The following is a 27,892-nucleotide window of genomic DNA, read 5'->3' as shown; positions in this document are numbered from 1 at the left end:
TGATCATTTAGCCCATCGGCGTCTCAAGAAACCCCCTACAAAAAGATATATCCATAAGAATAGGAGCTAGATTACTAAGTAATTTGAGCGAGCTACATCATTTCACTTTGTAAAATATAAATGCCCTCTTCTAGATTCATTCTTTTAAAGAAAAACAATTTCACATCACTCTTCCATCTTGAAGCCGTACATTCAATGGCTGTGAGCCTGTTATGGACTAATAATGTCCCTGGTTCTTTATTGCAATCGCCCTCCAGCTCTTTCCGCATCATCCCGTGAAATGACACCTCAATTCCACTGACTATCTTCAGGGCGGCTCATCTCACTATACGGACGCGAAGGTCTTGCCTCATCGACATACTATTCGTCGACCACGATGTTACAAACACTTCTCTATCTTCTGCTACAACCACAGTTCCGTGATACCAAGACATGCGATTCATCTAACTCGTTGATCGGTAATAGCTTAGGGGTAATATCAAGAAAGAGAAGGCAAGATTGCAATCCGCTCACGGCATACCCTCGGCTGCAGAACTTTACCCAGAAAGACATCCGCTAACTTCTGCAAACGTATTTTCATAACAAAGTCCCGTTTGACTAGCGAAGCAGGCTATCAGAAGCAAAATCAACTCATCATCAACCCTATACTCTATCTCTCTCTCGGTCGTACTCCATCTCGTGATCAATCTAAATGCACTTCTACAAACGAGAAGGGGCCTGAGAGTTGTCATCATCGATAACTCGCTAACATCCATGCAAACTTGGGTGGAGCGCTGTGTGCAATGGAGATGCGTAAATGAGGGGTTAGGGCTGGTACACCCCATGTTTCTTCGTTTCTGATCCTTCTCTCCCGCTCCTATCACTATCGATCTAATTTTGTGAGCTATCACATTCCTATGAGGTTACTGGGGAAATTTGAATATGAATATTTGCTTTTGACTGTCCGGAGAGGGTTGGAAAGCCTACACTTGTCCTCGTAAGATTGCAATCAAGAAACTGGCTTGGAGAAGTACCGCCAGCTTAAATAGGGTTATCACGAAGTCTTTTTCGTTATATGGGACAAGAATTCAGGATAAAGGCATCTCATAATATAGAGAATAGATCTAGAAATCGAAAATCTTTTCCGTTAGACCGCAGTATGCACTGATACTTAAGTAGCAACAGAATTATTGAACCCTTGATGACTTATTCTGATGTGTGTTGCGCAAGTTATAGTAGAGTCTATCTTGGTGAATCTCTTTGCCCCCTCCCCCCCTCTCTCTCTCACACATCATCTGCTCGTTATTTTGGGGCCTAGCGATAAAATTATTATACGAAAAGTTCGTATGTGGCGTAGAAGTAACGTCTCTATACTAGATTAAATCACAAAGTTACATGGTAGGTTACTTGGTAGGTCATATGGTAATTTATGAGAGCATAAAAGTAATTGTACAATATAAATCGGGACAAAATAGAGCCTTCAAAGGAAGGTGAGATCACAAAGGGTTTCTCCTTTGTGTCCGCGCTTTAATCTCCATTCACATTCCTAGGCACAAGGGGTCTAATTCAACGTGAGCTTGCCCACAATGACATTGTAGTCTGGCATATGCTAAGGGAAGTAGGTTGCTCCTTTCTTTCTCTAAACTCCACTCTTATTGCTAAACACTCCAAAATCATTGTAAGATACAAACAAAGTATACGGGACTACGTATTGCTAACACATGACCCTTGCGGGGTCTGAAAAGGTTCGACAAAAACTTTGGCACGATGATTGCTTCGCAGACTCCAAATTATTTGAAGAGTTAACGCTAGATTATTATTATTTGTGTAGCTTTGTCATGCAAAGCATATGGTATCATAATAGCAAGAAATCTCAAAATGTACGAACGCTCAAACTCCACAAGTAACTTCGAAACTTCCTTTCATCGATCAGTATTCAACTTTTACCGGCTCGAAGGGGATTTTGAGCGATTCAAAGACACGATTCCATCGATATTCGATGATACGATTTGAACTCCGTCCTTCACCCGGGTTCCTCCTCCACTCAGGATACCATTCATCCGTAAATTCGTATCTGAATTCCTTCAACTTTACTTCCGCTCTTTCTAACTGAGTTTCATTGACACTCAATGGTGTGCTGCAGGCAATAGGAATCGGGTTCCTTCCTCGCCTGGCCCACGCTAACGCGCCTCCTTCACGGAAAGCCTTGGAATTTGGTGGGTGACTTTCGCTTTCTGGAATCATTCTCACTGGAACACGAAAGCTTCTATTTGATTCTCCAGAACCAATGACGTAGAATCGTTTGTATTTATCGAGATTTGCATAAGCCCATCCTGCAAACCAAGCGACCAACTTTTTCTCGTCATTTTGATCGATGAATGGAGGCGCAAAGAGAATTGGACTCCGCGACTTCTCTTCGGAAGGGTCACGATCGAATGGAGATATATTGGCAGGAAGATCCTTGCGTAAAATATCACAAAGAAGCCAATATAGATCGATTCTCGCCGTACACTGTTCGTGACTTAATCCCCTTTCGCTTAATTTAGAAAGCATCGACGGGTCGCCTGCAAGGCTATTCATCAATTCTTTTTGCTCCTCAGCCTTCAAAATCGCAAGTTCCATAAGAAAGCTCGGAAGTTCGTGGCAGCACAATACTCTGACTGAGCCACTTATTGAGCTTTTGATCTTCTTTTGGTACCATTGCAAAAAGCTAAGTGTCATGACTGGTTCTGCAACCAAAAAACTTGGTGTGAGGAGTATGGTATACCCTAAAGGTAAGAGGCGTTTTGTTATAACTTGGCCCAGTTCAGATTGTTTTTGCATTTGGTAGAATGGCACTTTAGATGTGGTATCTTGAATACACCAAAATGTATAGTTCATCCCGTCTAGCGTCATGCCATGGATGAGATCTGTATCAGAAATAAGACTGAGCGCAGACGAGTGTATCAGCACAGCTCCAGCTTTGACGTGTTTTTTGAAATGGTTCCAGCATCCTGGTTTCTGATAGCTATATATCTTGCCGTCGTCTTTTGAACGGCTCTTGAGCCAAGATGCTATCAATTCCGCAAGAGGCTGTTTAGACGCAGGAAATATTAAACAAAAGTTGAAGGTGATAGGTTTCTTGAGTTTCTGGTCCTTAAGCTTCAGGTCTATGATTAATTTTTCGTAATCAAGATGATGGAAGCTTTTCATCATCATGTCACTGGGGGAAAGAGCTGTCAATGAAATTTGATCGATTATGGCAGATTCCATGGAACATGAAATAGGGCTTTGAGAACCGAATACCAAGTATTTCAATGTAGCGCCAGTTGGTAGATCAGGCTTTGTATCTAAATACTTCCATTCTTCAGCCACGGTTGGATAGAGTAGAATAATGTAATTGCTCGAAATGCACGCCAAACCAGACATCTGAGGACAGAGATGCTTAGCCATGTTTTTAACCGTGTCGCATACAAATTGGTCAGTAGGATCGGTGTTGATACTCTCTTGCCAATAATTGGAGTGTTGGATATGGCTGTATCTCGATTTGAAATCATATATGGTACATATTTGGTTGAAATCCAAAATCTCTGCACTCGCAAACGTTCTTGCCCAGTCTGAAGTATTCAGTGGAAGGCTTGTGAAGTCGAGCTTGATAGGTTGCGTCTGTTGGCCAAACGTGACTGTCTTGATTCTGGTACCTGTGATAATTACCTCACTCACTGAATGATCATCGACGTATTGTTCAGACTCTGCGATATTTGACTCAAGCGGTAGAAGATCAGGCAATTTATCCATCTCGAAATCCATTGTATCGTCGTCACCGAACATATGAATAGGTTTTGACTGATGTAGTGAAGGATGTACATTTTTTTCCCCTGAAATTTCGGAATTGATGACTTTAGGGTGATGTTGGCTAATGTGGGATACAGAACGATTATTTTGAATAGAGTCGTGCGCGAAAGAACAATCTGCACCATTGCAACAATGACCCTGAATCCAGTACTTACAAGGAACAGAACCAGGTCTTGCTGCTACTCGGAGATCGTTATCGGTCGAATGTGCCATTTTGCAGTCAACTCCTTTTGTGCAACTATTATCATGGAACCAGTAATAGCAGACCCACTGCGGACCATCGACATTGTCTGAGAGCTGTGGTTTGGCTGGCATGGTTTTGGTAGATGGATCTGACGCTACCCATCCGGGAGGCGGCTTCCTGACTGGAATATCGGGATTTGATTCGTGCAGAGACCTACATGTATCACCCCATTTGCAGTCTCCATTCAGGTTATAGAAGAAGCAAATTTTCTGCGACCCAAACCATCCATCTGGGGGCGGGGCAATAGGCAGCAGGGAATCGTTTTGGTGGATATACTTGCAGCTAGTATCAGTGCATCCACTGGGTTGAGTAAAGAAGAAACAGATCGTTCGCTTCTCGTACGGAATATTCTGTACCTCTTCCCATGACATTTCAGATGGGTGCAGTGCAGGAAGTCGCTGGGAGGCTTGTTGCTTCTCGAGAGGCGACTCAACTGGCTCCATGGGCACCTCATTCTGAGGAGCAGACGGGGTTCTATGAAGAGTGCCTGGTCGTTGTACAGATGAGGATGAAACTTTCGAAGGATTTATCAAGCCACCAGGAATAGCAGTAATATCTGGTGATTTGTCTGCTATAGTTCTCCCAGCTAGTTCCACTTTTCTCAGTATATGCCTATTCTTAAAATGACGCTGGTCTTTTGACGGATCTGCCGCTGCTTCAATTAAACTCGCTTTTTGTTTTCTGGGCGCTTTTCCACCAAGAAAAACATTATGTGACTGTAAAGAAGAACCTCCTCGTGTGGCACCTCCCCCTCCGCGAATCTTTGAGACTCCTCTAGATAATGAAGAACCCTTCGACACTGAGCTGTTTTTAGACAATGAAGAGTTCTCGGCGGTTGCTATCAGTGGATCATCGCTAACGTTTACTTTGGAAGCAACATTCTTCTGCATTTCCTTCTGCGCTGGTGGCTTTGTAGCAGATGAGGCACTCAAGGTCGATTTTCGTCGCGAAGTTACGAACAGCGGTTCGTCAGACGATAAATCAGAGTCGATTTGTTGACGCTCCTGAATCTTAAATAAAGTCAGTCATAGAGATCTACTATCTCGAACGAATTAGATGACCAAAAATCATTTGTTGTCCAAATTCAAACCAGGCTTTCAGGAAGAATGACAATGTATACCATGACCTCGATATATTATCTCTCCGGAAGCTCAGTGACTGTATCTGCCAACCAGTCATGAACATGAAACCCTGCCAGAAGAGACTTGATATGTGAGGGTGGTGCCAATGCCACGCAACATGCAGATGGGTTCTTGATATAAACGAATGTCTGGGCTTACTTTGGATTTTCTAGCAGCTTGAACTTGCTGTTGTCTTTCGGAGTTTCTTGCATCCCTGAGCGTAGCTGTGTTAACTTGTGGATGTGGAATTGTCGTTTGCGTCTCGTCGACACTATCTGCATCAGATTCGTGAGGCGATACGACTATTCCCTGCCGCTTTCTCTTCTCACGTCGCAAACGAGCACGTCGCACTTTGCCAGCCTCGGCCGCCTTCTTTAAAAGTTCCAGTTTTCCGACATCATATGGTGTATCTAAGCCCTGGAGCTCACGAGTTCGTCGTGTTTTCCAAGCGTCCAGAATGCTTTGACCCAATATATTCTTCCTCGGCTCCCACTACCAGAATGTAAGTACTAGGGCTCTCCTTTGAATGGGGTTTGATATTAAGAGAGTGTGTTTACCGATGATTCTTCCTCTGGGAACCCTGTCCATCTTATCAGATACAGGCGTTGGCCATCTTCTGTTTTCTGGGCCAAAATGCGTTCAACGATGAACTCATGATCCGAGCCATATTGCTCATCATCGGTTGACTCTATGGAAATTTGGGAAATCTCCTCTTCTTCAAGCGAGGTGAACCTCCCTTCTGTTGATGAATGGTTGGAAGTCATTTGGCAGCATGAATTTCAAATGCACAAAGGACATCCAACTCGAAGTTCGGGAGAGGTAGTAGAGAGAGGTAGAGGTAAAATGTGTTCAATGTTGCCGACTCAATCCAATTCGATTTAGTGATGTCAAACGGAAGAGAATGTGATAGGATAAGTACCTAGCGAGAAGGCAGAATGGTTTGTTTGGTGTTAGATGAAAAAGGTATTTGGATGTAAGATATATGAATTTTGTTGACGAGAGGTAATAAATTACACGGGAGATTGAAGACTTAATATTGCAGGACATGAAGAAAGTGAAATGTTTTGTTTGAATTGTTTTGATTCCTACTTGAGAAAGTTATTTGCTCAAAGAAAAGTTGAATTGAGTCTATTCACTTGTAATCAAACCACCGCAAACAAAGACAGAACATGTTATCACGTGATCATATGTATTTTGATAGAGGGTGAGAGAGGTGTGAGAAGAGAAGAGAAGAGAAGAGGCAAGATTGATTAGTGAGCCTGAAGTGAAAGATTTCTTACGCTCTCCTTTGATTGTCTACCTACCTGACACCTAAATTGAGTGAGGCTTCCAAAAGTATCACCTCACGTGCAGCCAACCGCTCTGACATTGAATTTCGAAACCACCTGTCTGAATCCTCAAACAACCAAATAGGAACGAGAACAAAGGAATAGATATATTGGGTATCGATACAATATTGACCGAATACTGGATCCAAGAAGTTGTAGTCGTACATTCGTAGACGTTCTTTGAATCACTTTATCGATTCATATTCCGTCATTTAGCTAGTAATTCTCAGGGAATTCTCAGGAGTCAATACACTGCCAGATAGTGTAGTACGGAGTATACGTATAACGAGATGCAGCATCCATCCTCAGTGCTCTACCTGTCTACTCCTTTACAATATTCGTCAAGTGCGTACTTGGGTACCTGGTAAGTAACGTAATACCCAGCCAGTAGCTATAGAAAAGGAGAGATAAGACAAGGCGAAACCAGCTTCACTTCAACAAGGCTTCACCATTTCTCCAGGGGACCAGAAGTGTAAATACTAGGGATTTATCAAGTTAGATACCTCATACCTCGCACCCTCCTACTCCTCCTCCTACTCCTAGTATACAGTACCTAGCACGTGCCTAGGTACTTATTGAGGTGAGTGCAGCTTGTTGAGTATTAATCATACTCATGATTCAATTGATTTCTCTCAGAGTCAGTCAATTAATTGAATTTTAACTTCCATGGTCTAATATCATCTCAAAAGTTTCAGGACTGGTGAACCATACGTAGCTATGAGTAGGTAGAGATATAATCGTAATATAATCAAACTTCCATACAACGTTGGAGGACAAGTCGGAATACAAAGTCGGAATCACCCAACACCAACTTGTAAAAACATCAAAGTTCAAAGTTCAAAGTTCAAAAGTTTCCCCCCCCCCCCCCCCCCAAAAAACCCAAACAACAACCTTACAACCCCCTCGACCCCGGTTTCTCGCATACCCACACCCATCATCCATTTATCCATCGCAACAACGAAATCCGTTAACCTTTCCCCCCCTTCAATAATAAATTCCATTCTACTTCAACATCAATCATGGCGAATGACGAATACGACGTAAGTTTACAATGTCTCCATCACCTTCTATTCTTATCAACCAACTTAAACAGAATATGCTAACATCTCTGGTGATAGTTCCTGTTCAAGGGTAAATAAATACCACATCCCTCTCCTCTCAACCTTCTCCGTTGCCTTGTGATCATTCTTTCCGGTCGTCGCTCCCTCTAATCTCTTCTCTCATAGTTGTCCTTATCGGAGACTCTGGTGTCGGTAAATCCAATCTTTTGAGTCGATTTACTCGAAATGAATTCAACCTGGACTCAAAATCAACCATCGGTGTAGAGTTCGCAACTCGATCAATTCAAGTAGATGCAAAGACAATCAAGGCGCAGATCTGGGATACCGCGGGTCAGGAGAGATATCGCGCCATCACATCGGCTTATTATAGAGGTGCCGTCGGTGCTCTTCTGGTTTACGACATTAGCAAACACCAAACCTACGAAAATGTTACAAGATGGTTAAAGGAGTTGAGGGATCATGCTGACTCCAACATTGTCATCATGCTGGTCGGAAACAAGAGCGATTTAAGGCATCTTAGAGCTGTACCTACGGAGGAGGCCAAACAGTTTGCCAGTAAGGAATTCCTCATTTCTACCACCAAGATGTGATGCTGATCTTTGTCATTGCAGGCGAAAATAACCTTTCCTTTATTGAGACCTCAGCTCTCGATGCTAGCAACGTTGAGCTTGCCTTCCAAAATATTCTTACTGGTATGACTCCTCTCTACATATCTATCTACTCGCAAACCCTAACCATGTCTGGCTTCTCTAGAAATTTATCGAATTGTATCCCAGAAGGCCCTCGATAACGGTGATTCTGCACAGGCCACTATTGCAAGTGGTACAAATATTACACTTACGCCTCCTCCTTCAGACGAGGCAGCAAAGGGAGGCGGAAAATGTTGTTAAATAGTCAGGCGTTCTTACTTTGCGCAACTACACGGACATATTGGTTGATGGTTGATACAAAGGTGTGGCGTCTTTAAGTGTCATTGCGGGAGCATGGGGGGTTACGAAGTCAGGGCTAAGCAAAATGCTCAGCACTCGATGAGCGCGGGCTCAAGGATATCTTCCCTTTTTTTTCCAATTATGTTGTCCGGTGGTTCTTCCTCTCTGGGATTTCACGTCTGCAACGATCGCTATGCTTGTCTAATGCAATGGTTTTTGTCTTAATATCTCTCTGTTCTAAAGACTCTTTCCTCAAAACTTTCTTCTTCCACTGTCTCCATTGACTTGATCTTCGCCCATTTTCCTGATCTCATCACTAGGTTTGACCCAAGCAGAACTAGCATCAATCATCTTGGATGTGCCGAACTTATTCACACACCATTCGATGACACCATCAAGTTCCTCCTTACTTTGTTTCTCGAGAGATGCCTTCTCCTTCTCGCTTCCCTTTCCATTCATCTCCTTGAACTTCTGGACAGCGTCCAAAAACTTTTGGCCGTTATCTAAAGACTCCCTGTTGCCATCATTTCCATGCTCCTCCTTCCACGCTTTCCAAGTCTGACCACCCTTTCCCCAAAGCTCTGAATATATTTCCGACTCCTTGACATCACTGTACCATGCTCTTGAATTATCATAGTCGCCTTCGATTCGATGCAGGATTCCATGTAGGTACATGCCCTCATATGCTGGCGCCGACTGCATATGACGAGCTAGAAAGTGCGCTGATGGTAAGTCGAGATTTAAAAGGTGAAGAGCAGTCTCTAGAGTTGGATGAAGCTGACGGGAGGCGATTTCTGAGGTAAGCGTTGGATCGTGGGGCGAGGCAGGCGGAAGTAGTGGGGCTGGAATCTTGAGAAGGCGATTGTGAATGGATTTGAAAGTCGCCATGATGTTGTGGTATTGTGAAGGTATTATGTAGTTGTATTGGATGAAGAATACGAAGGTTCAATGAAGCAAATACTTGGTAAGTACTGGGTAGTTAGTATGGAGATTTGGTCAATACCTTTTACTACCATACAAGTATGAAAATTGGCAAGTTAGATTCATCGATTTACCACTTGCTAATTGAGAGCGTAATGGAAGACGTCATTACTTAGGGGGAAGGGGTTCAAAGGAAGCTTGAAAGACACAAATTGACTTCATCATGTACATCCATCCAGTTCACCATGGACTATGGACCATACAGTATGCATCAAGTATCATGAACTCCGTAGGTAGAATCTCAAGTGACCATGAGAGTTGCTGGTATTTTCAAGACCCCGACCCCAATTGGGAGTTCCAGATCTTGTGTTCTTAAAAAAGATTCACATTGCATGCAGGAACATGATGGCGTGAAGAAGATCATAATCTATCCCACACCTAGTGAACCAAAACCTCCGATACGATACCAAACAAAGTTCCTCGGTACCGGAACTCCACGACCCCATATCTCTCTCCATGTCATTACACCTAGCCACGAGACTGAGAATTGATCGATTGATAATTAATACCTACTGGGCTGGGTTGGAGGGACCAATGATCGATGGTATCTTATCCGAATCGCCGAATTATACTAGCAAGGATGTACACTGAGTATCGCGCTAAGATTAAAGGTCGCGCTTACGCTATCAAGAAATTCTTAAGAAAGTTTGGAGATCTCAAGAACTTTTTTGCGCCCGATAGCATTGAACATATATTTTTAATATACACAACACAATACAACATTCACAATGGCTTCTGTTTATAAGTCATTATCAAAGACCACTGGTCACAAAGAAGATGGTCCTGCAAACGGGGTTAAGAAAAATAAGCAAAGAGTTTTAATCTTGTCTTCGAGAGGAATTACTTACAGGTAAATAATAATTTATACCATTGCAGAGAATCTCAAGAAAATGCTAATTCTTCACATGTAGACATCGACATCTCCTCAATGACCTTGCGTCCCTTCTTCCTCATGGTAAAAAAGATGCGAAACTCGATACCAAGTCGAAGCTCTATCAATTGAACGAATTGGCTGAATTATATAATTGTAATAATGTATTTTTCTTCGAGGCGAGAAAAGGAAAGGATCTTTACCTGTGGATGAGCAAGGCACCCAACGGACCTACCGTGAAAATGCATATGCAGAATCGTATGTTCACTTTGATATGCTCCTCTTCTGGAAAAGTCTACCTTTTTAACACTTTTTAGTACACACAATGGAAGAACTTCATTTCACCGGAAACTGCCTCAAAGGATCCCGACCCATCCTTTCTTTCGATGCCTCTTTTGATAAGGAACCTCATCTCCGCGTTCTGAAAGAACTATTCCTCCATATCTTCGGTGTACCAAAGGGTGCAAGAAAATCGAAACCTTTCATTGATCATGTTATGGGATTCACATTGGCAGATGGCAAAATCTGGATTCGAAATTATCAAATCAGCGAGTCAGAACCATCGAAAGTGAAGGGCGCTGAAGAAGAAACTTCTACGAAATCTAAATCGAAGAGCTCGGGAGTCAGCGAGACGGAATGCAACTTGGTGGAGATCGGACCAAGATTCGTGCTGACACCCATTGTCATTCAAGAGGGAAGTTTTGGTGGACCAATCATCTACGAGAATAAGGAGTTCGTGTCGCCCAACCAAGTCAGAAGCGAGATCAGAAAGAAGAAGGCAGGAAGATATAATGCGAGAGCTGAACAGGGTATTGAGAGACTGGCAAAGAAGGGAGAATTGGGACTCAGAACGAGTGGAGGAAGACAGGCGCCAAAGGATGCCCTGGATAATGCCGAGTTGTTTGCTTAGACTGAGAAGATTCCCTAATGGCGTTTGGTGCATGGAAAATATGTATAAGGGAGAAATCAAGAGAAAAGTTTACTTTTTGCCAAACTTGGAACGGCTAACTGCTCATTTGCGGTGTGTGTTAAGAACCAATACAAATCCCCATAGTGTGACACAAACTACACACGCATATGCTAACCCTTCAAATTCTGTCAAGAAAACATTCAATGACAGAAATATCGATATGCACGCCTGCGCCCCTGCATCACCACCAATACTTATACCCAATCATTGCATTCCATTCACGCCATCACTAGCATCAGTCAATACGAACTCTGGTATTCTTTATCGTGTAGCTATCAAATGTGCACTCTATCTATCAAAGCGGGGGCATCTTCTATCGCCACTCGGCTGGGACATTTCAGCCAATGAAACTGCGTTAATTCATGATTAGTAATCAATTATGATCAAAAGCTAAAAAGCTACTTGATAAATAGTCAATTAAATTTAAAAAGAAATAACTATAGATTTTTATTTCTTTTTAAATATATAGACTATTTAGTATACTTTAGTAAGAATCTAATTATTAATTTATAAAGTTTATATTAAGATGATTTTATAACTCTAATACTAGTTCTTCTAAGTAAGTCTCTATACTTATACATTAGAGTAAATAAGTAAGAATTAAGACTATATTGAATAAATAACATACGCATTTTTCATATCGTTAGTAGAAACCAACTTCATGTATTCATATGTATCTCTTAAACCTAATTCGCTTTTGTATGTACAAGTTGTTCATATTGAACGCTAGACAAAGTCTAGTATTAATCCCCTAGCTACGCTTTCAACTGCGTGTAATAATCATTTAGGAGTCGAAGGTTACTTCAGAATAGAGAAGCAAAATTGGACCTGGCCCTAGACTAGGACGTGTCATGATCTTATGCGCATTCGAGTAGCGAAAACTTCTAAGCACGCTGATTTCTAGACCGTCAAAAAACCTCGTGGCCTTCATAAAACTGGCTTTTGTTCTTTGTGAAGCTGCGACACTGAATTTCATTTTGCATGAGATCTCTGGTTTAATTGCTCAAGATCCTCACCATCCTCGGCTCTCTTAGCTTTCTTTCTCAAAGGGCTTCGTGTGTGGCCATTGGTCAAACTCTCGGGTCTTGAGAGTTCTGCACCTGTCGCATCTTTCCTTTTCTTTCTATTCATCACCGCTTCCTGGGCTGAAGACTGTTGAGCGCGGAGCAAAGTAGACTGAGCAGGTGCAGGAGTCTCACCTGCAGGCTCTGTGGTACCATTGCTGGAACTCTTTTGAAGGTATTCTAGGCCAGCTTGCAGATCTCCAACTGCCTCAATAAGATCCGCGCTCATCTCAGTTAAACTCTTCTGCTGAATTTCGATCTTTCCGTTGAGATCTTGAATCTTAAGATCCAGGGTTGTGTAAGACTGTTCGAGTGTAGCCAGCCCAGCTTGAGTGTTTGTGGTAGCTTCATCAAGCTTCTTAGCAGTTGATCCGAGCTTAATTTGACCTTTAGTCAAGGAGTCTAATTCTTGTCGTAAAGACTCGGTGGCTCCATTGCCTGCATTTGTTGGGCTTTGCTTGCGAATAGATTGGCCTTGGAGGGCTACTACTTGACTCCTCAACTTTTCCAGCTGGGTGGTATGGATGGAATGCTGCTTTCTCAACTCTAAGAAGGTTCTTTCGGCATTTCCAATATCAGGATATTTTACTTCCAGCTGCTGTAACATGTTCCTCGCTAGATCTTCTGTTGATATATTGTTGAATCGAGTATTTAGGTGCCTTAATGCTACAGTATTCGCGTTTTGGTCGTTGTTCGTTTCGGTGATTCGATGAGCAATGCGATTTAGGTCTTGCACAAATACATCCATACGAAACTGAATATTAGTGATCTTTTCATTGACAGTGATATCATTGCGTTGAATTGATTTTGCTTGGTTATCGAGCTCCTCGACGCGTTTAATCAAAACTTGGTCCATTTGTTCCCGCTGCTCTTTGTAGAGCTCAAAAACTTTCTTAACATCCGTAATATCTTGCGCTGCTGTGGAAAACGGCGATACTTTCGTGATTGGTTTATTCATGCTGAGAGAATCCTTTTTTTTTAGAGAGTCCTCCAATTCATTCAGCCTAGATTCATAATTTTCCATTGTGCTTTTCAATTGCTCATTAACTTTAGCATCTTCCTGGGACATAGCGCGGCTAGGAGATCCAAGAAAGCTTTCGATCTTGTCGATTCTTTCCTCCAGAACCCTAATATCTTCTAGAGCATTACGAATTCTAGTCTGCATCACCCCGATCATTGTTGCGCTCGATCCGCTTGCTATTTTAGAGGGAGTCTGGGATATAGCAATGGAGGGAGCTTGAGAAATCTGCTCCAATCGACCAACCTTATCCTTCAGGAAGTTCAATTCCTCTACGGTAGTTCCAAGACTTTTGAGGATGATCTTATGAGCGTCTTTCATGGCGTCTAGCTCTTGTTCGTGAGTTCCAAGTTTTACAGCGACGTCCCTTTGAGCAGTCTGGAGCTCAACAAACTTTGTCATGTCGTTCTTTAGTTGACTGATTTTTTCCAGGTTCGACGACTTAAAGTCATCTAAGGAAACCTTGTGAGTTTCTGACGACTTTTCGAGGGATGTGACTTTATTTGTAAGAAGGTCAATATCATCACATTTAGCTTTCAAGATAGTGGATTGTTTGCTGGTCTCCTGCTGGAGTGTTGTCATCTTTCCCTCTGATTCGTTGATCGACGCATCATGCTTCTTCAAGGAATTTTCATGGCTCCCCAGGCGGGGACCGAGTGAAGCAAGTTCGCTACGAGTAGCTTGATGCCGCTGATCAAGCTTTGTAAATTGGTCGGCCAGATTATGGTGTTCGCGTTTTGTCTTGGCTTCGCTGGTTTCAATCATTTCTGCAAAGTGTGCCTCACTTCTTTTGATCTCGGCAACAACCTTGCGATTTTCGGCTTGGCTTTCTTGAAAGCGATCGTTGATATCGGAGAATTTATCTTTCTGGTCCATGGAAGTCATAGTTTTTTCAAGGTCATTCACTTTCTCTTCCAACTTCCGACAACGTTCCTGGAGGTACCTCGAGTCATCTGCGATAGGAGGCGAGGCTTTGATAACTAGGAGAGAGGCAATAATTTTAGCTGCTTCTTTCTGCAAGCTCTTAGCCTTCTCTAGCTCTTCATTGGTTTTCATAAGAACATCCTCTGCCTCAACTCTGCGTTTGTTTTGTACATCCATGTGCGTAGGGAAGCTTTGCATGATAGGACTCATCTTCTCTATTTCCTCAACTTGCTGTTTCAGACACTCTTCAGCCGAGTTTCGTACTTGATTTAGCATACTCCTAGAAGCTCCTTGGTTGGCAAATTGCATCAACGCATCAATAAGAGATTCTGACTGAGATGAGTCTGTAACAGGAACTTGTTTAGAAACGTTGGTGAGAGGGTTGACAGATTTTTCCATGATATTATTCAGTCTTGATGGCATGGAATTTACAGTGGAATTCGGATATCCCTCTGCACGATGACTGATCCCTATAGCTTGTTAGTTTAGATTGCATAATTTGATTCTGTTGAACATAATAAAGACTCGAGTTCGAAACCACAATGTTTTTAATGGCTCTTTCTATCCCATCCGCTCAAAACAAGACGAACTACTGCTACTTCCACAAAGAAAAATCAAGGAATATTTTTCTCAATTTAATCTAATTTGATATTGTTTTGGGAAGATAATGATGGCTTGTACTTGCCTTTGGATGCCAATTCAATATCGGTCGCTGCTGTTGTTGGTCTCGTTGTTGGAGAGCAATTATCAGACTTAGGAAGTTGAGTATTTATCGAGCTGGTCTCCTCAGAAGAGCGACTCCCTCGATTCGCCTTCTCCCCATTTCTCTTGGTGCCACTGTCTTTGTTCTCGCGACCTTCATCCAATTTACGACTCTCACGTCCCTCTTCATTAACTTGCCTGTCCCTGGTACCATGATTTTGAGCCGGCCTATGCCTATCATCACGTTGAGAACCTGCTGGTCCTCGTAGAGAAGGTCTATCCTCTGAGTGTTTGCGGCTTGACATGATTGACGGCGGCAGGAAAGAACTTCTTTGCCTTGCTTGTCGATGATCGAATCTTGAAATCCCAATATCAATTTTCAATTAAAGAGGTTGAAAAGCGAGACTGACTTTCCATAAAATGAATTGAAAGAACAAGAAAGCGAGTTCCCCAAGCAGAATACGAGCATTGATAAATCCTCCAATATGACTTGATAAGAAAGTTTGCCCTGTAGAGTTGAGAGACTTGTAAGGTGAAGTTAGAAATTACACTCGTCGGCGTGGACTTTGAGAAGATGGTGAAATGTTGCGAGGTTGTAGGTTGTGAAGTGTAAGTAAGTTAGTTGTGGGTTATGGTTAGAACTTACTCTCACTTCGAGTGAGGTTGAAAGAGTGTGTTTGATATTGGTATGGAAAAAAGTACCTCCTTATTTCAGACCTTTTAGAAACGCGTGTAAGCAATACTAGCTATGTATTTATGAATGAACAAACAGCCAGACGACTTGGAGAAAAGGTTGAAGGTAAGGTAAGGAACGAAAGGTGTGAGGAAAGAAAGTGAATACAGGTAGGTGAATGCTAAACAGATAGATAGAGATCAAATATGAGAGCTTTCTTAAGTCTACTGCGTAACTAGAGTAAATACGCTCTTAGATCAATTAAAAATTAATAGGGCATTTATTTCTGCGCTAGCAGGGATAGTACATATTCGAAAATCAAGCTAAGAGCCGAAATGGCTTAGTACTACCTAGCTACTGATGATGGTAGGTGTTCAAGGTTGTCTCCTTGCTAGAATTCCACATGAGTTGGATATATTCACCTTTGCGCTCTCATTGGATAAGCGTGAAATCTTACTACCTACCAGCTTACTATCAACTTACCTACTTATTGTTATTTTATACTCATAGGCTTTTTCTAGCACTACAGATGGTATACCTAGTAGCTATCTACCTACTCCTACCTATTCATACGTACTCGTATCGTAGTCTTCTTTCGTAATCTATTTCGTAGTAAAAGATTCGAACTTGGAATCCTTATTACCTACCTACCTACCTACCTACCTATCTAGGTACACCAGTAACACTTAAAGCTAGTATCTACTCGTATCAGCTGATCATTGATTTTAAAGCTCGACAATAAGAGTACCCGTGGACTGCGAAGTACATACCTAACCTCACCCTACCCTACCACTCGAAGCAAATCCTACATATCGATATCTAAATCTAATATCAGTCAGTGCTTGAGAACGCTTGACAACGCTTAAGAAACGCGTCGCGGCACTCATCAGATACCTAAACCTGGCCCCAAACTTTTTTTTATCTAACTTATCGGATAAGAGAAAAGAAGAGCGAACTATTTAACTTAACTAACTTCTCTCTTCCGCCTCGTCCATTTCATCATAACCTCCCCCATCAACAACTATTAATTCTTCCCTCTCCTTATTCACCTCTTTCAACCCTCAAATTCCCGTCAAATCGCAAATTCTGCACCATGGCTGCGGTAAGATTAATTCATCCCAAGTCAATTCCGTGTGGAAACTCACACAATTCTAGTCAATTCAAACCGTCTCGGAGAGCAAAGAGTTGCGCGGGCTCAATTTAATCGCCGCTCATTCTCACATTCGTGGCTTAGGTGTTGATCCGGATAGTCTTGAACCCCGCGCATCTTCTCAGGGACTTGTAGGTCAGGAAAAGGCGCGTAAAGCTGCTGCCGTCATTTTACAAATGGTCAAGGAAGGAAAGATAGCAGGTCGAGCAGTTTTAATTGCGGGTCCTCCGAGGTATGTGATCGTAGAGTTTGTCAAGAAAATCAATATTGACCCGTGTCTGTCAGTACAGGAAAGACGGCGATAGCAATGGGAATGGCACAATCTCTAGGCTCGGATGTGCCATTTACCATGTTGGCCTCTTCGGAAATATTCTCCCTCGAAATGTCAAAAACTGAAGCTCTTACTCAAGCCTTCCGAAAATCGATAGGCGTGCGCATAAAGGAGGAGAGTGAGATGATTGAAGGAGAGGTCGTTGAAATCCAGACCGACAGGAGTGTAACGGGTGGTACGAAGCAGGGCAAATTAACTATCAAAACCACCGACATGGAGACGATATACGACATGGGAAGTAAGATGATCGACTCCATGACAAAGGAGCGCGTGATGGCGGGTGATATCATTTCAATTGACAAATCCTCGGGCAAAATTACCAAGCTGGGTCGATCTTACGCAAAATCAAGAGATTACGATGCAATGGGTGTAGATACAAAGTTCTTGCAGTGCCCTGACGGAGAGCTTCAAAAGCGCAAAGAGGTTGTCCACACTGTGAGTCTACACGAGATCGACGTCATCAATTCGAGAACGCAAGGTTTTCTAGCTCTCTTTTCAGGTGATACTGGAGAAATCAGAAGCGAGGTTCGCGATCAGATCAACACGAAGGTTGCAGAATGGAAAGAAGAAGGAAAAGCCGAAATTGTGCCTGGCGTTCTTTTCATCGATGAAGTCCACATGCTGGATATCGAATGCTTTTCGTACATTAATCGCGCGTTGGAAGATGAGCTCGCACCTATCGTCATAATGGCAAGCAACCGCGGAAACTCTAGAATTCGAGGCACGAATTATAAAAGTCCCCATGGATTACCTCTTGATTTCTTGGATCGGGTCGTCATTGTTAGCACACATCCATACGCCAAGGAAGAGATTCAGCAGATCCTCTCCATTCGTGCACAAGAGGAGGAAGTTGATGTTTCCCCCGATGCACTAGCTCTACTTACTAAAATTGGGCAAGAAACTGGTATCAGATATGCCAGCAACCTCATCACTACATCACAACTTATTTGTGCCAAACGAAAGGCCAAGCAAATTGGTATCGAAGATGTTCAACGGAGCTTCACTCTCTTCTACGACTCTGCACGTAGCGTCAAATTTGTCACAGACTTTGAAAAACGTCTCATTGGAGAGGAAGGATGTGTGAATTTGTCAGTGACCAATGGTCATGGCGATGCGATGGAACTTTCATGAATGACGAAGGGCTCGAAGGGTTTAGATATGATCGTTTGGCGTTGGTCGTTCCTATTTGCTGTGGCACGCAAAGCAAATAGTAGAACTTTATGTTGTATATTAGGGCTGACTACAAGTGGGCGCAATTACGGAGATGTAATGGGATGGGCAAACTTCCTTTAGCTGAAATATGGTGCAATACACTAATCCTATGATATGTGAATGGCTTGGAGATTTCATTAATCAATGTGATCAATCGAGAACGATGTACTTGTCTTTGCATTTTCGCATAAAAATAAGCCAACTCTCAACATGTAACTACAAACTAATTGCGCCCCTTAATTATTTGTATCCCGGGTATCATGGCATAATCATAAAAAATCCGCAACTCTACTCCAATTGCCCTCCTGCCCTACTCGTTTAAACTCGACTCCCTCTCCAAAGTAGCCCGCATCTTGCCATGCTACCATAGTCAGGCCATCAAACGGGCCTTGTTTGGCAGCGCCGTCCCGACCATCTGTCCATCTATATTCCCACATTTTGGTGGGCGCGGGGCCGTTCTCTTCGTTCATAGCCACTTCTTCCGATGGCTCTTCCCAGTCTTCGCCCGTCTCTCTCCGATATTGGCGTATAAGCATCTCTCTCTCTTGCTCGTAAACATCCGTTTGGCCTCTTATGAGCAATTGATCGGCAGCGCCTGTAATAGCGTTTATGGCATCTCGTATCCTGGCCTGTTCTGGGTCTTCAATCTTCTCAGCATCCACATCCATAGAATCATCCTTTTGGGTTTGCTTCTTTAATTTCCATTTCGGTATTTTCTTCGTCTTTACTTGGCTCTTTCCAAGCCTTGCGAGCGCCTCGAGAACCGTCTCGGCTTTATCCAGTCGTAATATCAATGTTCGTAGGATATCTGAGAGTAACATGGCATCATCCTCGAGTCTTTTTTGCCGCCGTTCCTCTTCCCTTTTTTCGTGTGCTTCTGCAGCTTTCTTCATATCCTTTTTGCTAATTCCTTCCAGCCAAGTATCGTGCACTGCATCTCGATCTGCTGCATTTCGCACGAAATTGCCGTTCGCATCAAATTTGCCTTCTTCCTGTTCAGCCTTCATGTTGAAAGCATCAACCTTAGGGGCGTTCCTCTTCAATCCACCGGCACCAACCTCCTCGTCCACATCTTCTTCTTGCGCGGCCAGCACGGCATCTTCTTCGTCATCGCTGCTTTCCTGGTCATCCATCGCATGCGTTGATAACTTTCCTTTTGGATCCAATGCAAAGTTCCCAGATACATGACCTCCACTCTTGCTGCCTAAAACCTGACCTTCAATCTCATCTTCCTTCAAGAATCGTACTTCTTTCCCTTTTTTGCGAGCCTTCAATTCACTCTCGTCCTCATCGCCGTCCGCAAATTCATCCTCCAAGTCTGCAAACATGTCCGCATCTTCCTCCATATCCGTCTTCCCATTTTTCATACCAGGTTTTTCCTTGCTATATCCATCTAGGGCTTCCGCCAGGTTTACTTCGCCCTTCTTTCCTTTGGCTCTTTCGTCTGCACGCGCGTCGAAACCCTCATTATCAGAATCAGAATCGTAACCATCGATATTAACCGCTCCTCTTTTGGTACCAGTTCCTCGACTTCCGATAACATCTGCATCCAGCACTGCATCTTCCTCTGGTTCGTCAGCTACCAAAGCAGATGGGTTTCTTAGATCGAATTTTGGTTTCTTTGAAGGGCCATCCTCATTTTCATTCCGATGCGAACGAGCAAATTCTTCACCAGCACGTTTCGGTCGCGCAGCTGCGTATCTGGAAGACATATTGTATTGCTGATTTGCTATCCCTTTGAATTGAGAAGCTTCGAGACTTTGGAATATGAATAATATAAAGTAAATGCTGAGTACTTTCTATGCAAGGATCGGGAATCATTTGAAGCTTTAAGGTTTCGGAGTTAAGAGTCCCCCGCCATTTAGAGCAACCGAGAGAGAGAGCTGGTTCCTGCGTCATCTCTTGACAGCCTTTGAGCTACTACGAGTACAGCTTATTAACTTACTAAAAACTTCCATACTACACCAACACACCACAGCCCAAGAACTACATCTACTTACAAAAGCCATACAAACAATTTAATTACGAACAAGAAATTTACAAGAATATCTGAACTTTACTTCTCATCCAACTTTTTCCAGGCTTTCGGAGTTTTTTACGATACAGATTTTACCCATCATACCATAAGATACCGATCTTACTTATTCAAAGAAAATGGTATGTGAAACAATCCGCAGGCAATATATCCCTTCGCATACTGATGAAATTAATAGTCGTACTCGGGTTTTTATGAAGGAGATGACCCAGCTGCCATGTATCAAATGTTGCAGCAGCGCGGAATGCGAGGGCCTCCCAAACGTTTCGATGAATACTACCGATGTTATCCAACTGTCATGATACCCGGTCCTGAACGAGACAACCTTAATTACGGAGGGAAGATTATTATGCCACCATCTGCTCTAGAGAAGCTTACTCGATTACACATAACGTACCCTATGCTCTTCGAGCTCATCAACAGTCGACATCCCGATGGACCAAAATTAACACATGCTGGTGTACTGGAGTTTATTGCGGATGAAGGAAAGGTTTATCTTCCACACTGGGTACGCGCCCTTTCTGCCTCATCGAAAAGTATATGTTTAATCTAACCACTCAACTCCAGATGATGCAAACCCTTGGACTTGAAACTGGAGACCTCTTTCAGATCAAATCGACCGATCTTCCCCCTGCCTCCCTTATCAAACTCCAACCTCAATCCGTCAATTTTCTCGACATCTCCAACCCTAAGGCCGTACTCGAAAAAGCGTTTCGTGACTTCTCTACGGTCACTAAAGGCGATATCTTTAGCTTCCACTATAATGATACTATCTATGATATTGCGGTATTGGAGGTCAAACCAGTTACTGACAAAATGGGGGTTAGTATGCTCGAAACGGACGTTGAGGTCGACTTCGCAGCTCCGTTAGGCTATGTAGAACCAACTCCGGTCAGGGGTAATGGTAGCGGAACCAGCACACCCAGAAGTGCTATCGGCGGTTTACCTGCAGGTGGCATGCTTCACAGTCAAGGAACCATGGCACAGGCCATCAACTACGATGCCATTGCACCAACGTCTAATTCTGTCGCACAAGGCGCAAAAGCGGCCTCGTCCAACTTTGTATCCGGAGGTCACAAACTGAGCGCCAAGAAGGGCACGAAGACCCCCACACCTACTGCGTCAACTCCCGTTGCTGGAGTTAGCACGAACATCCCTGCTGTATCGGTTCGAAGAACGAATGGTCCTCAACCTCTTCGATTACCACCCAACAAACTTTTCTTTGGCTACGAAGTCAAACCCGTCAAAACCCAAGCCGATAAGGACAGAGAGAATGCAGATGCAAAGCAGCCCCATTTCTCGGGCCAAGGACAATCACTGAAGACCGGCAAGAAGGTGGAGGCCAAAAGCGAGCCAGCTCCAGAGCCTCAAGCCAAGGGCGATAGTATAGGTCGGAGATTGGATGGAAAAGATGCCAACAAGTAGTGGAACAGAAGCGGGTATATCATGATGATGGTGGCGTTTAAAGGCGGGTAACCTCTCTGGCGTTCGGAGGTTTGGCACGTAATGCTGCATGGGAAGGAGGTCATCTTATGCTATTTAGATCTTCGCGTTAAAGAAAATCTGCATTCTGATGATACCAGTAGGTACGGGACTCTGTGAAGCAATCTGTATTGTAGTCAAAAGGCACTGGAAATTGTTTAAGTGATCAACGTCCACCAAAACCATTCAGAGACCTTTCATTCGCATGTTAAATAATGCGTTGCCTAGCATCCAACCGCATTTTCCTCCGAGCTCAGGACCGGAAAATCGAAGAGCTTTCATAGTGGATACAAACAACCTCAAGATTGTAACCATCCAGGGCGGCCTTCCAAATTTCATGGTTTCATTTCCCAATATGGTAGGCATAAATGCAACTGTGCAAGCAACTATCGAACCCCTCTTCCTGCCATATTTGAGGATACACTTCGAGCGGTTATTCTGAATGCGTCTGCGCTCCTTCTTTAAGAATATCAATGCGATCATGTGCTAGAACTTCCTGTTCCTTATTCTTCTTGAGATACATAATGCTACAATTATTCCATACAACATAATTCTACTTTTGTGGACTTGTGTGGACTTCTTTTCTTGTTGGAAACCATCAATAGCACAGTTATCGATACGTATCTATCATAACATCCCATTCAAATACCGTTTTGTGGAATAATAGTGACACTCAAGTTTTTGGAAGGCATACGTTGCTATTGTAAGTTTGCTGTTGGCGCTGACCTAGAAGTATTGGTGAGCGCCTTAGGAAGCATGAATCTTCTTGACAAGTCGAAGAGACATCAACATTCATGGCTAACAGACTGGATAGTTTTCAGACATTCTCATCTTAATTATTAGATCCTAGCAGGAGAAATATATCCCTCGCAGCGACGATTTTACTGATAAGATAATTTACATATTACTCGTTGCTGAGGCTCCATCACAACAAGAATGCCGAATTCGCGTGGCAGGAGACAAAAGTTTTCTTCTCAGGAGGATGCGTACCTTTCCAATTTCAGAGAATGGCGAAATGAAGAAGTTTCAGAATCATGGGCTCAATTTCTCGCCAGATACGAGAAGAAATTCTGGACCGATCCCCATAGTTCGGCGTCACTATTTCGAAGGGCCGAAAAGCTTTCTGGTCATCGTTATCAGACTCTATCTCGAGTTGAAGAAATGATGCACCATATGCTAAAGATGCGCAAATCGAGTCTCTTATGGACATGGGGAAGAATTGGCCAGGCATTTGGTACTAATGCAAGGACAGCTTCTGCGGCATATAAGAATTTCTTAAAGAGAAATGGAATCGACGAAGACGAGAATGAATCTCGTCGTATAATGTGGACCGAGTCAGACAAGAGGAGACTCGGGCGGGCGCGTCATCTCGGCTACTCATGGGAACGTATATCTAAGCAATTCGGTCATGAGGAGTACATCTGCATGTCGGCACATTATATACAATCTTACGCGGGGAGCAAGTCTGGGAACTTGAATGCCTCTTTCCATCCAAAGTATTTTTTTTCTTTCATTGGAAAAAGCAGCGGGCATCCCATACACAAGTCAGCGAGTGCCTCAGAAATCAAAGATGAGGGTGAAGATTATCAATGGGTGAAGAGTCTCGTTGCACGAAATGAAAGAGGACAATCACAGCCTAGGTCTGGCGTCACAAATGCTAAACAATTGGGAAGCGACAGTTCTCAGTCATGCTTCACCAATTTTGAGCACATGAAGAGCCATTCTGTATTGGAATTGCAACACAATTCCGGGTTGACCGACCGTATACCAACAAAGCACTCGCTTGATAGGAACAAGGCTACAATGGCACCGACATCTGAGGCTGGCAGCCGTTATTATGCTCCCTTAAGAACAGCAAAGCCAATATACAGAGAAAGTCTTGCCAAAATGAGATTCAATGGATGTGCGGCGAGCCCAAATTTTCTACAAACACTTGATTCTCGGCTACTTGAAACCCACCGCAGAAACGGGTTTGGTACCATAGGTCTCGTCAAAATCGACACAGAGACAGCCAGCCATTGTTTTCCGGCCAGTCTCAAAAATCGGAGAAGTTACAAGCCCAGCTGTAGTTATGAAGAACTAGACGGACCATATGTCAAGGTGAAGAAAGAAGTGGAAGATGACGAAGGCAATGAGAACATGACATATTGCATGATTAGTAAAGCAAGATGACTTGGATTCATCTCTGCAATGTTGAATGATACAGACCTAGGGTGTATCGTTCGAGAACTTTATACTATTGTTAATTTTGTTACGTTACTGACAAACCTATGAAGAGGGAGATGTTGCACTTCTGGGACAGCATGATTAGCCAAACATGTATTATCTTTAAATTCTAGACTTCATGCATGGTCAAGAGTAATCCTCAGAGGAAAATGGTTCATTTGCTTAAAGTATTAAAATCCCAAAATGAAAGAGTTTGATTCAAATCGACAAGCAAATATTACACAGTGAAGCTAAGCAAGTTATTCTAACTCCCCACTTCCCAACTTTCAGTGAAACAGTACTTCAAGAGGAATCCATAAGAACCATCATCGTGGTTTTCCTCACTCTTGAACGAAGTGGCACGCCTGTAACCCAGGGTGTTCAATAGTCCGGACTGCAGTCTAAAAATGAAGATTGACAAATCGCCAAACCGATTAAAACATTCAAATCATATGAAATTGTGGAATTTTATCGGAAGATTGAATTGTTTTCATATTTCTAACTGGTTTTAGACGTTCAACTCCTTATATTGTTGGACTGCAGTCCGGACTATTGGATACCCTGTTCCTGTCCTGAAAATTGGTGTTATCGTATCCACTGACGCTTTGGGCCCAGGGATCAAAACAACATCCCTGCTCATCTCGATACACGGTTCCAAAAGACTCCTGGTATCCAGTTTGTTCGTGAAGAGGCGGATCAAAGAATGAAGCGTTCGTCGCATGGTTGTTAAGACTTGCCGTGCTGCTCATGGAACTGTTAAAACTGACAACACCAGGGGTAGGGAAGTTGAGACTGTTTGGAGATGTGGGTGAGTTCATTGAGAAAGGGGTTTCGAGACGGGCGGACTCTTCTGGAGTGGAGAAAGAGATATAGAAGTCGGACTCGGTTTTCATCTTTGACTGAGGAGTGATGGGTGTGGCGGGCTCGCGCTTGGTGACTTCTAGTGTGGGGAATGAGCTGCTATGATTTGTCTCCATGTCACTTGTATTCATGTAGAGGGGTGTATGGGCGTTCTGAGACTCATATTTCAAGTGAAAGGCAAGGTTCGCGCTATCGAGAATGTCCTTCTGATTTTTGAGTTTAGGCTCTCGTCTGGCGGATTTTTTCTTCTCGATCCTGGAACGTCGAGGAGTAGCAATCTTCCTGGCATGGACGGGCGATGATGTTGCATTGTCCATTTGTTTCTTGAATCGAGAGTAGCGCATTCGAGCAGCGTGACCGTTAGTAATTTCTTGAGAAAGAATAGGATCATGCGCTACTTTGTTCCAATCAATCTGCGCAATACTTGTCAGTGTTCCACTCACACAATGAAATTTTCCATTAATTGAGGATTGCATACATCTTTGAGGCATTTTTGACTAAGTATCGCATATAACAGGCGATTAATGGCTCCGTCATTGGTCATTGTTTGATTCGCTCTAGAACTAGCCAATTTGATGACCGAGGGGTAACATACGTAACTTCTAGTTCCTTCGATGTATTTAAAGGAGGGGGCAATGAAGGTAGATTGAGGGGATTAGGAAGCCGTTTGGCGTAGATAGCAGGGTATGGTTGCTTCCCTCGCTGACGCAATAGAGAGCAGATGGCGTTTTGGAGTCTTACTTTTGAAGGCGAAGAAGGACAAATATTGAAGGTAAGAATGGTGTTGGGAATATTTGCAAAGAGGCGTGTGAGGATTTGTGAGGGGAAGATATAGAAATATTCATCTTAATGCACCAATCTTGCGAGGAAGTTGGTAGTAAATTGTGCATTTTCCAAGCTGATTTTATAGAAAGAGAACTTGAGAACATTTGATATTCTATTGAACTACACACAGATATTGCTTTTGGGAAGGATATGTGTAGTCAATCAATGATCTGAAAGGAAGATGAAGATTTACAGAAAGGGTGTTCAATCTGCTAATATGTGGCACGGTGATTACGACCAGCGCTCGTGCCCCTTTTCAGTAGATGTATGAATACAACCCCAGGGTTTGAATGAACTATCTATCAAACAAAAACTTGATGAGGTGGCATTCCTTTTCTTTTTATGTATGCTTAGGTAGCTTGAATGAATGGAACAAGTAAGAGTGTTGTAAGGATAGCCAAGCGGTTGTTTGATGGTAAAGCAATACCTGAGACACGCACGACAAGGGAACAAACACTTATTTACTTTTGACGATGCTAGGTATCTATGGATTATGATTGAAAACATTGTGGTTATTTGCATTATTTCCCAGCCCTGCTTCCATTCTACATTTGCTTTGCCTCACTCAATGTCGTATGATTGCATGAATACTACCCACCTAGGTAGGTAGACAAAAGAATGTGAAGATTGAGCTACGCACTATGTAGGTATGAAGATGATCAAAGCCTACTGAATTTTTGACTTTGAGTTGAATAAATGATGAAGTGAAGATTCAGATTGTTGAAGTTGCAAGTTGAATTCTAGAAACTCTTTTAGAAAATCTATCACAACCTTGGAAGGCTTTGCATCTACCTAGGTCCACGAGTACCCTTTGTATCTACCTAGGCACTCAATGCTACATTCTTAATTCACTCACTTGCAGAAATCATGTCATTTGGTTTGAAATTCACTATTCTCTTATGATGTATCTCTCCACAATCCTTCTCAATCTTGTTTCTATCCTCCACCTATCTTCTTCCCAACCCTACAACTTCATCCATCTACAAACCCAAGCAGCAGCAAGAAGAACAAGACCAACTTCGAATCTCGCATTTATCCATCAATTATGCCTTCTCAGTGGGATCATAGGGCTGACAAGGATTTGTTGTTGGCTATCATCGAAGGAAACAATCTCAAGGCTATTGAATGGCCCACAATTTCTGAGAGGCTCGAAAAAAAAGGCTATTCTTTTACCAAGGAGGCTTGCCGGTACGTATGGAAATTTGTTTCATATCTTATCCACGGTCTATGTGTGTTCCTCGACTTATATCAAAGATTCTGGTCGTTGTTTCGATTTGAATGGTCTACCTCCAATCGAAACTGAAGTGAAGTGTTTCTCAACTACCACACATTACTATTCTGAAATCACCCCCCCCCCCCCCCCGCATATATCTCCATCTACATGATTGCTGGCTTCCTTGAATCGCAGCAATTCTATTTCTATCACAGCCCTTTTGGAACAATTCTTACACGAAGACTGACAGAGCAATTATAGACAACATTTCCAGAAGATCAGAAAAGAATCTCGCACCGGCTCTCCCTCTGCTTCCACCAGCACCACTCCTGCTGCTACTTCTGTCAAGAAACGCAAGTCCAAGGCTGCTTTTGTTGAGAAGGGACAAGAGAATGAGGAGGAGGGAACGCCCTCAAAGACTCAATCGAAGCGGGTCAAGAAAGAAAGTAATGATCAATCTGCCGCCGAACTAGGAGTCGAGAGTGAGGAGTAATTGTGGCCAATGATTGTCGGTAAGTACTACGTCATCTCTATTGATGGATAACCATAATTTTGTGCGAAGAGAGCCGGAATGCTGACAATTGAATAGTCTAGACAATGCTTGGCTTTAAAGGGATATTCTCTCTCGCTGCAAGTTATACGGTAGCCAGGATGGAGAAGGCTGGGCTGTGCATATTAGACATCAAAGACGGGGCAACAAAGTAACTCGTAGTCTACCTGACCTCACTTACTTTCAGATGGTTGAGCTTTCTTTAGTCGGTGATGGAGCGTTGGAGGGATAGTTCTTCTGCATATACTGTCTTACCGTGGACGTTGATCTTATCACTAGGATTTGTCATACTTCGTGGAAAAAGAATAAAAAATGGCATACTCAGACAA

At 43.0% G+C, this 27,892-nt stretch overlaps 11 protein-coding genes across 11 annotated transcripts; 6 read left to right on the top strand and 5 right to left on the bottom strand.

The window, feature by feature from the left end:
- Positions 1–1,908: 1,908 nt before the first annotated feature.
- EAE97_007852 (uncharacterized protein) lies at positions 1,909–5,942 on the bottom strand (the record flags this gene model as incomplete). Its single annotated transcript, XM_038878366.1, has 3 exons — positions 1,909–5,067; positions 5,338–5,670; positions 5,736–5,942. 3 exons carry the CDS (start codon positions 5,940–5,942, stop codon positions 1,909–1,911), a joined length of 3,699 nt encoding a protein of 1,232 aa, XP_038730616.1.
- A 1,583-nt stretch (positions 5,943–7,525) lies between these two features.
- Positions 7,526–8,457, top strand: EAE97_007851 (uncharacterized protein; the record flags this gene model as incomplete). The annotated part of the gene is made up of 5 exons (XM_038878365.1): positions 7,526–7,546; positions 7,625–7,637; positions 7,733–8,122; positions 8,179–8,259; positions 8,321–8,457. The coding sequence occupies 5 exons, from the start codon at positions 7,526–7,528 to the stop codon at positions 8,455–8,457; spliced, it is 642 nt and encodes a 213-aa protein (XP_038730615.1).
- Positions 8,458–8,748: 291 nt separating this feature from the next.
- EAE97_007850 (uncharacterized protein) lies at positions 8,749–9,384 on the bottom strand (the record flags this gene model as incomplete). The annotated part of the gene is made up of 1 exon (XM_038878364.1): positions 8,749–9,384. One exon carries the CDS (start codon positions 9,382–9,384, stop codon positions 8,749–8,751), a length of 636 nt encoding a protein of 211 aa, XP_038730614.1.
- A 680-nt stretch (positions 9,385–10,064) lies between these two features.
- Positions 10,065–11,507, top strand: EAE97_007849 (uncharacterized protein). The gene is made up of 4 exons (XM_038878363.1): positions 10,065–10,327; positions 10,389–10,606; positions 10,666–11,369; positions 11,452–11,507. Exons 1-3 carry the CDS (start codon positions 10,206–10,208, stop codon positions 11,256–11,258), a joined length of 933 nt encoding a protein of 310 aa, XP_038730613.1. The 5' UTR covers positions 10,065–10,205; the 3' UTR covers positions 11,259–11,369; positions 11,452–11,507.
- Positions 11,508–12,290: 783 nt separating this feature from the next.
- EAE97_007848 (uncharacterized protein) lies at positions 12,291–15,331 on the bottom strand (the record flags this gene model as incomplete). The annotated part of the gene is made up of 2 exons (XM_038878362.1): positions 12,291–14,794; positions 15,010–15,331. 2 exons carry the CDS (start codon positions 15,329–15,331, stop codon positions 12,291–12,293), a joined length of 2,826 nt encoding a protein of 941 aa, XP_038730612.1.
- Positions 15,332–16,792: 1,461 nt separating this feature from the next.
- Positions 16,793–18,311, top strand: EAE97_007847 (uncharacterized protein; the record flags this gene model as incomplete). Its single annotated transcript, XM_038878361.1, has 3 exons — positions 16,793–16,801; positions 16,855–17,081; positions 17,135–18,311. The coding sequence occupies 3 exons, from the start codon at positions 16,793–16,795 to the stop codon at positions 18,309–18,311; spliced, it is 1,413 nt and encodes a 470-aa protein (XP_038730611.1).
- Positions 18,312–18,661: 350 nt separating this feature from the next.
- Positions 18,662–20,104, bottom strand: EAE97_007846 (uncharacterized protein; the record flags this gene model as incomplete). Its single annotated transcript, XM_038878360.1, has 1 exon — positions 18,662–20,104. The coding sequence occupies one exon, from the start codon at positions 20,102–20,104 to the stop codon at positions 18,662–18,664; it is 1,443 nt and encodes a 480-aa protein (XP_038730610.1).
- Positions 20,105–20,546: 442 nt separating this feature from the next.
- Positions 20,547–21,852, top strand: EAE97_007845 (uncharacterized protein; the record flags this gene model as incomplete). The annotated part of the gene is made up of 3 exons (XM_038878359.1): positions 20,547–20,549; positions 20,606–20,935; positions 20,995–21,852. The coding sequence occupies 3 exons, from the start codon at positions 20,547–20,549 to the stop codon at positions 21,850–21,852; spliced, it is 1,191 nt and encodes a 396-aa protein (XP_038730609.1).
- Positions 21,853–22,845: 993 nt separating this feature from the next.
- Positions 22,846–24,081, top strand: EAE97_007844 (uncharacterized protein; the record flags this gene model as incomplete). Its single annotated transcript, XM_038878358.1, has 1 exon — positions 22,846–24,081. The coding sequence occupies one exon, from the start codon at positions 22,846–22,848 to the stop codon at positions 24,079–24,081; it is 1,236 nt and encodes a 411-aa protein (XP_038730608.1).
- A 460-nt stretch (positions 24,082–24,541) lies between these two features.
- EAE97_007843 (uncharacterized protein) lies at positions 24,542–25,519 on the bottom strand (the record flags this gene model as incomplete). Its single annotated transcript, XM_038878357.1, has 2 exons — positions 24,542–25,388; positions 25,454–25,519. 2 exons carry the CDS (start codon positions 25,517–25,519, stop codon positions 24,639–24,641), a joined length of 816 nt encoding a protein of 271 aa, XP_038730607.1. The 3' UTR covers positions 24,542–24,638.
- Positions 25,520–26,845: 1,326 nt separating this feature from the next.
- On the top strand, positions 26,846–27,506 carry EAE97_007842 (uncharacterized protein; the record flags this gene model as incomplete). Its single annotated transcript, XM_038878356.1, has 2 exons — positions 26,846–26,988; positions 27,275–27,506. 2 exons carry the CDS (start codon positions 26,846–26,848, stop codon positions 27,504–27,506), a joined length of 375 nt encoding a protein of 124 aa, XP_038730606.1.
- Between the last annotated feature and the right edge of the window lie 386 nt (positions 27,507–27,892).

This window comes from Botrytis byssoidea (genome assembly GCF_014898295.1).
Source record: "Botrytis byssoidea strain MUCL 94 chromosome Unknown BBYS_016, whole genome shotgun sequence".
Taxonomy (NCBI): domain Eukaryota; kingdom Fungi; phylum Ascomycota; class Leotiomycetes; order Helotiales; family Sclerotiniaceae; genus Botrytis; species Botrytis byssoidea.
The sequence above is the reverse complement of the archived record's forward strand: the minus strand, read 5'-3'. Positions and strand labels throughout refer to the sequence as shown.

Excerpts from the sequence above, each read along its gene's own strand:
- EAE97_007849 (XM_038878363.1), top strand. The coding sequence starts at position 10,206 with ATGGCTTCTGTTTATAAGTCATTATCAAAGACCACTGGTCACAAAGAA. Across the intron at positions 10,328-10,388 it reads TCGAGAGGAATTACTTACAG|ACATCGACATCTCCTCAATG; the intron begins GTAAATAATAAT and ends CTTCACATGTAG. Across the intron at positions 10,607-10,665 it reads GAAAATGCATATGCAGAATC|TACACACAATGGAAGAACTT; the intron begins GTATGTTCACTT and ends AACACTTTTTAG.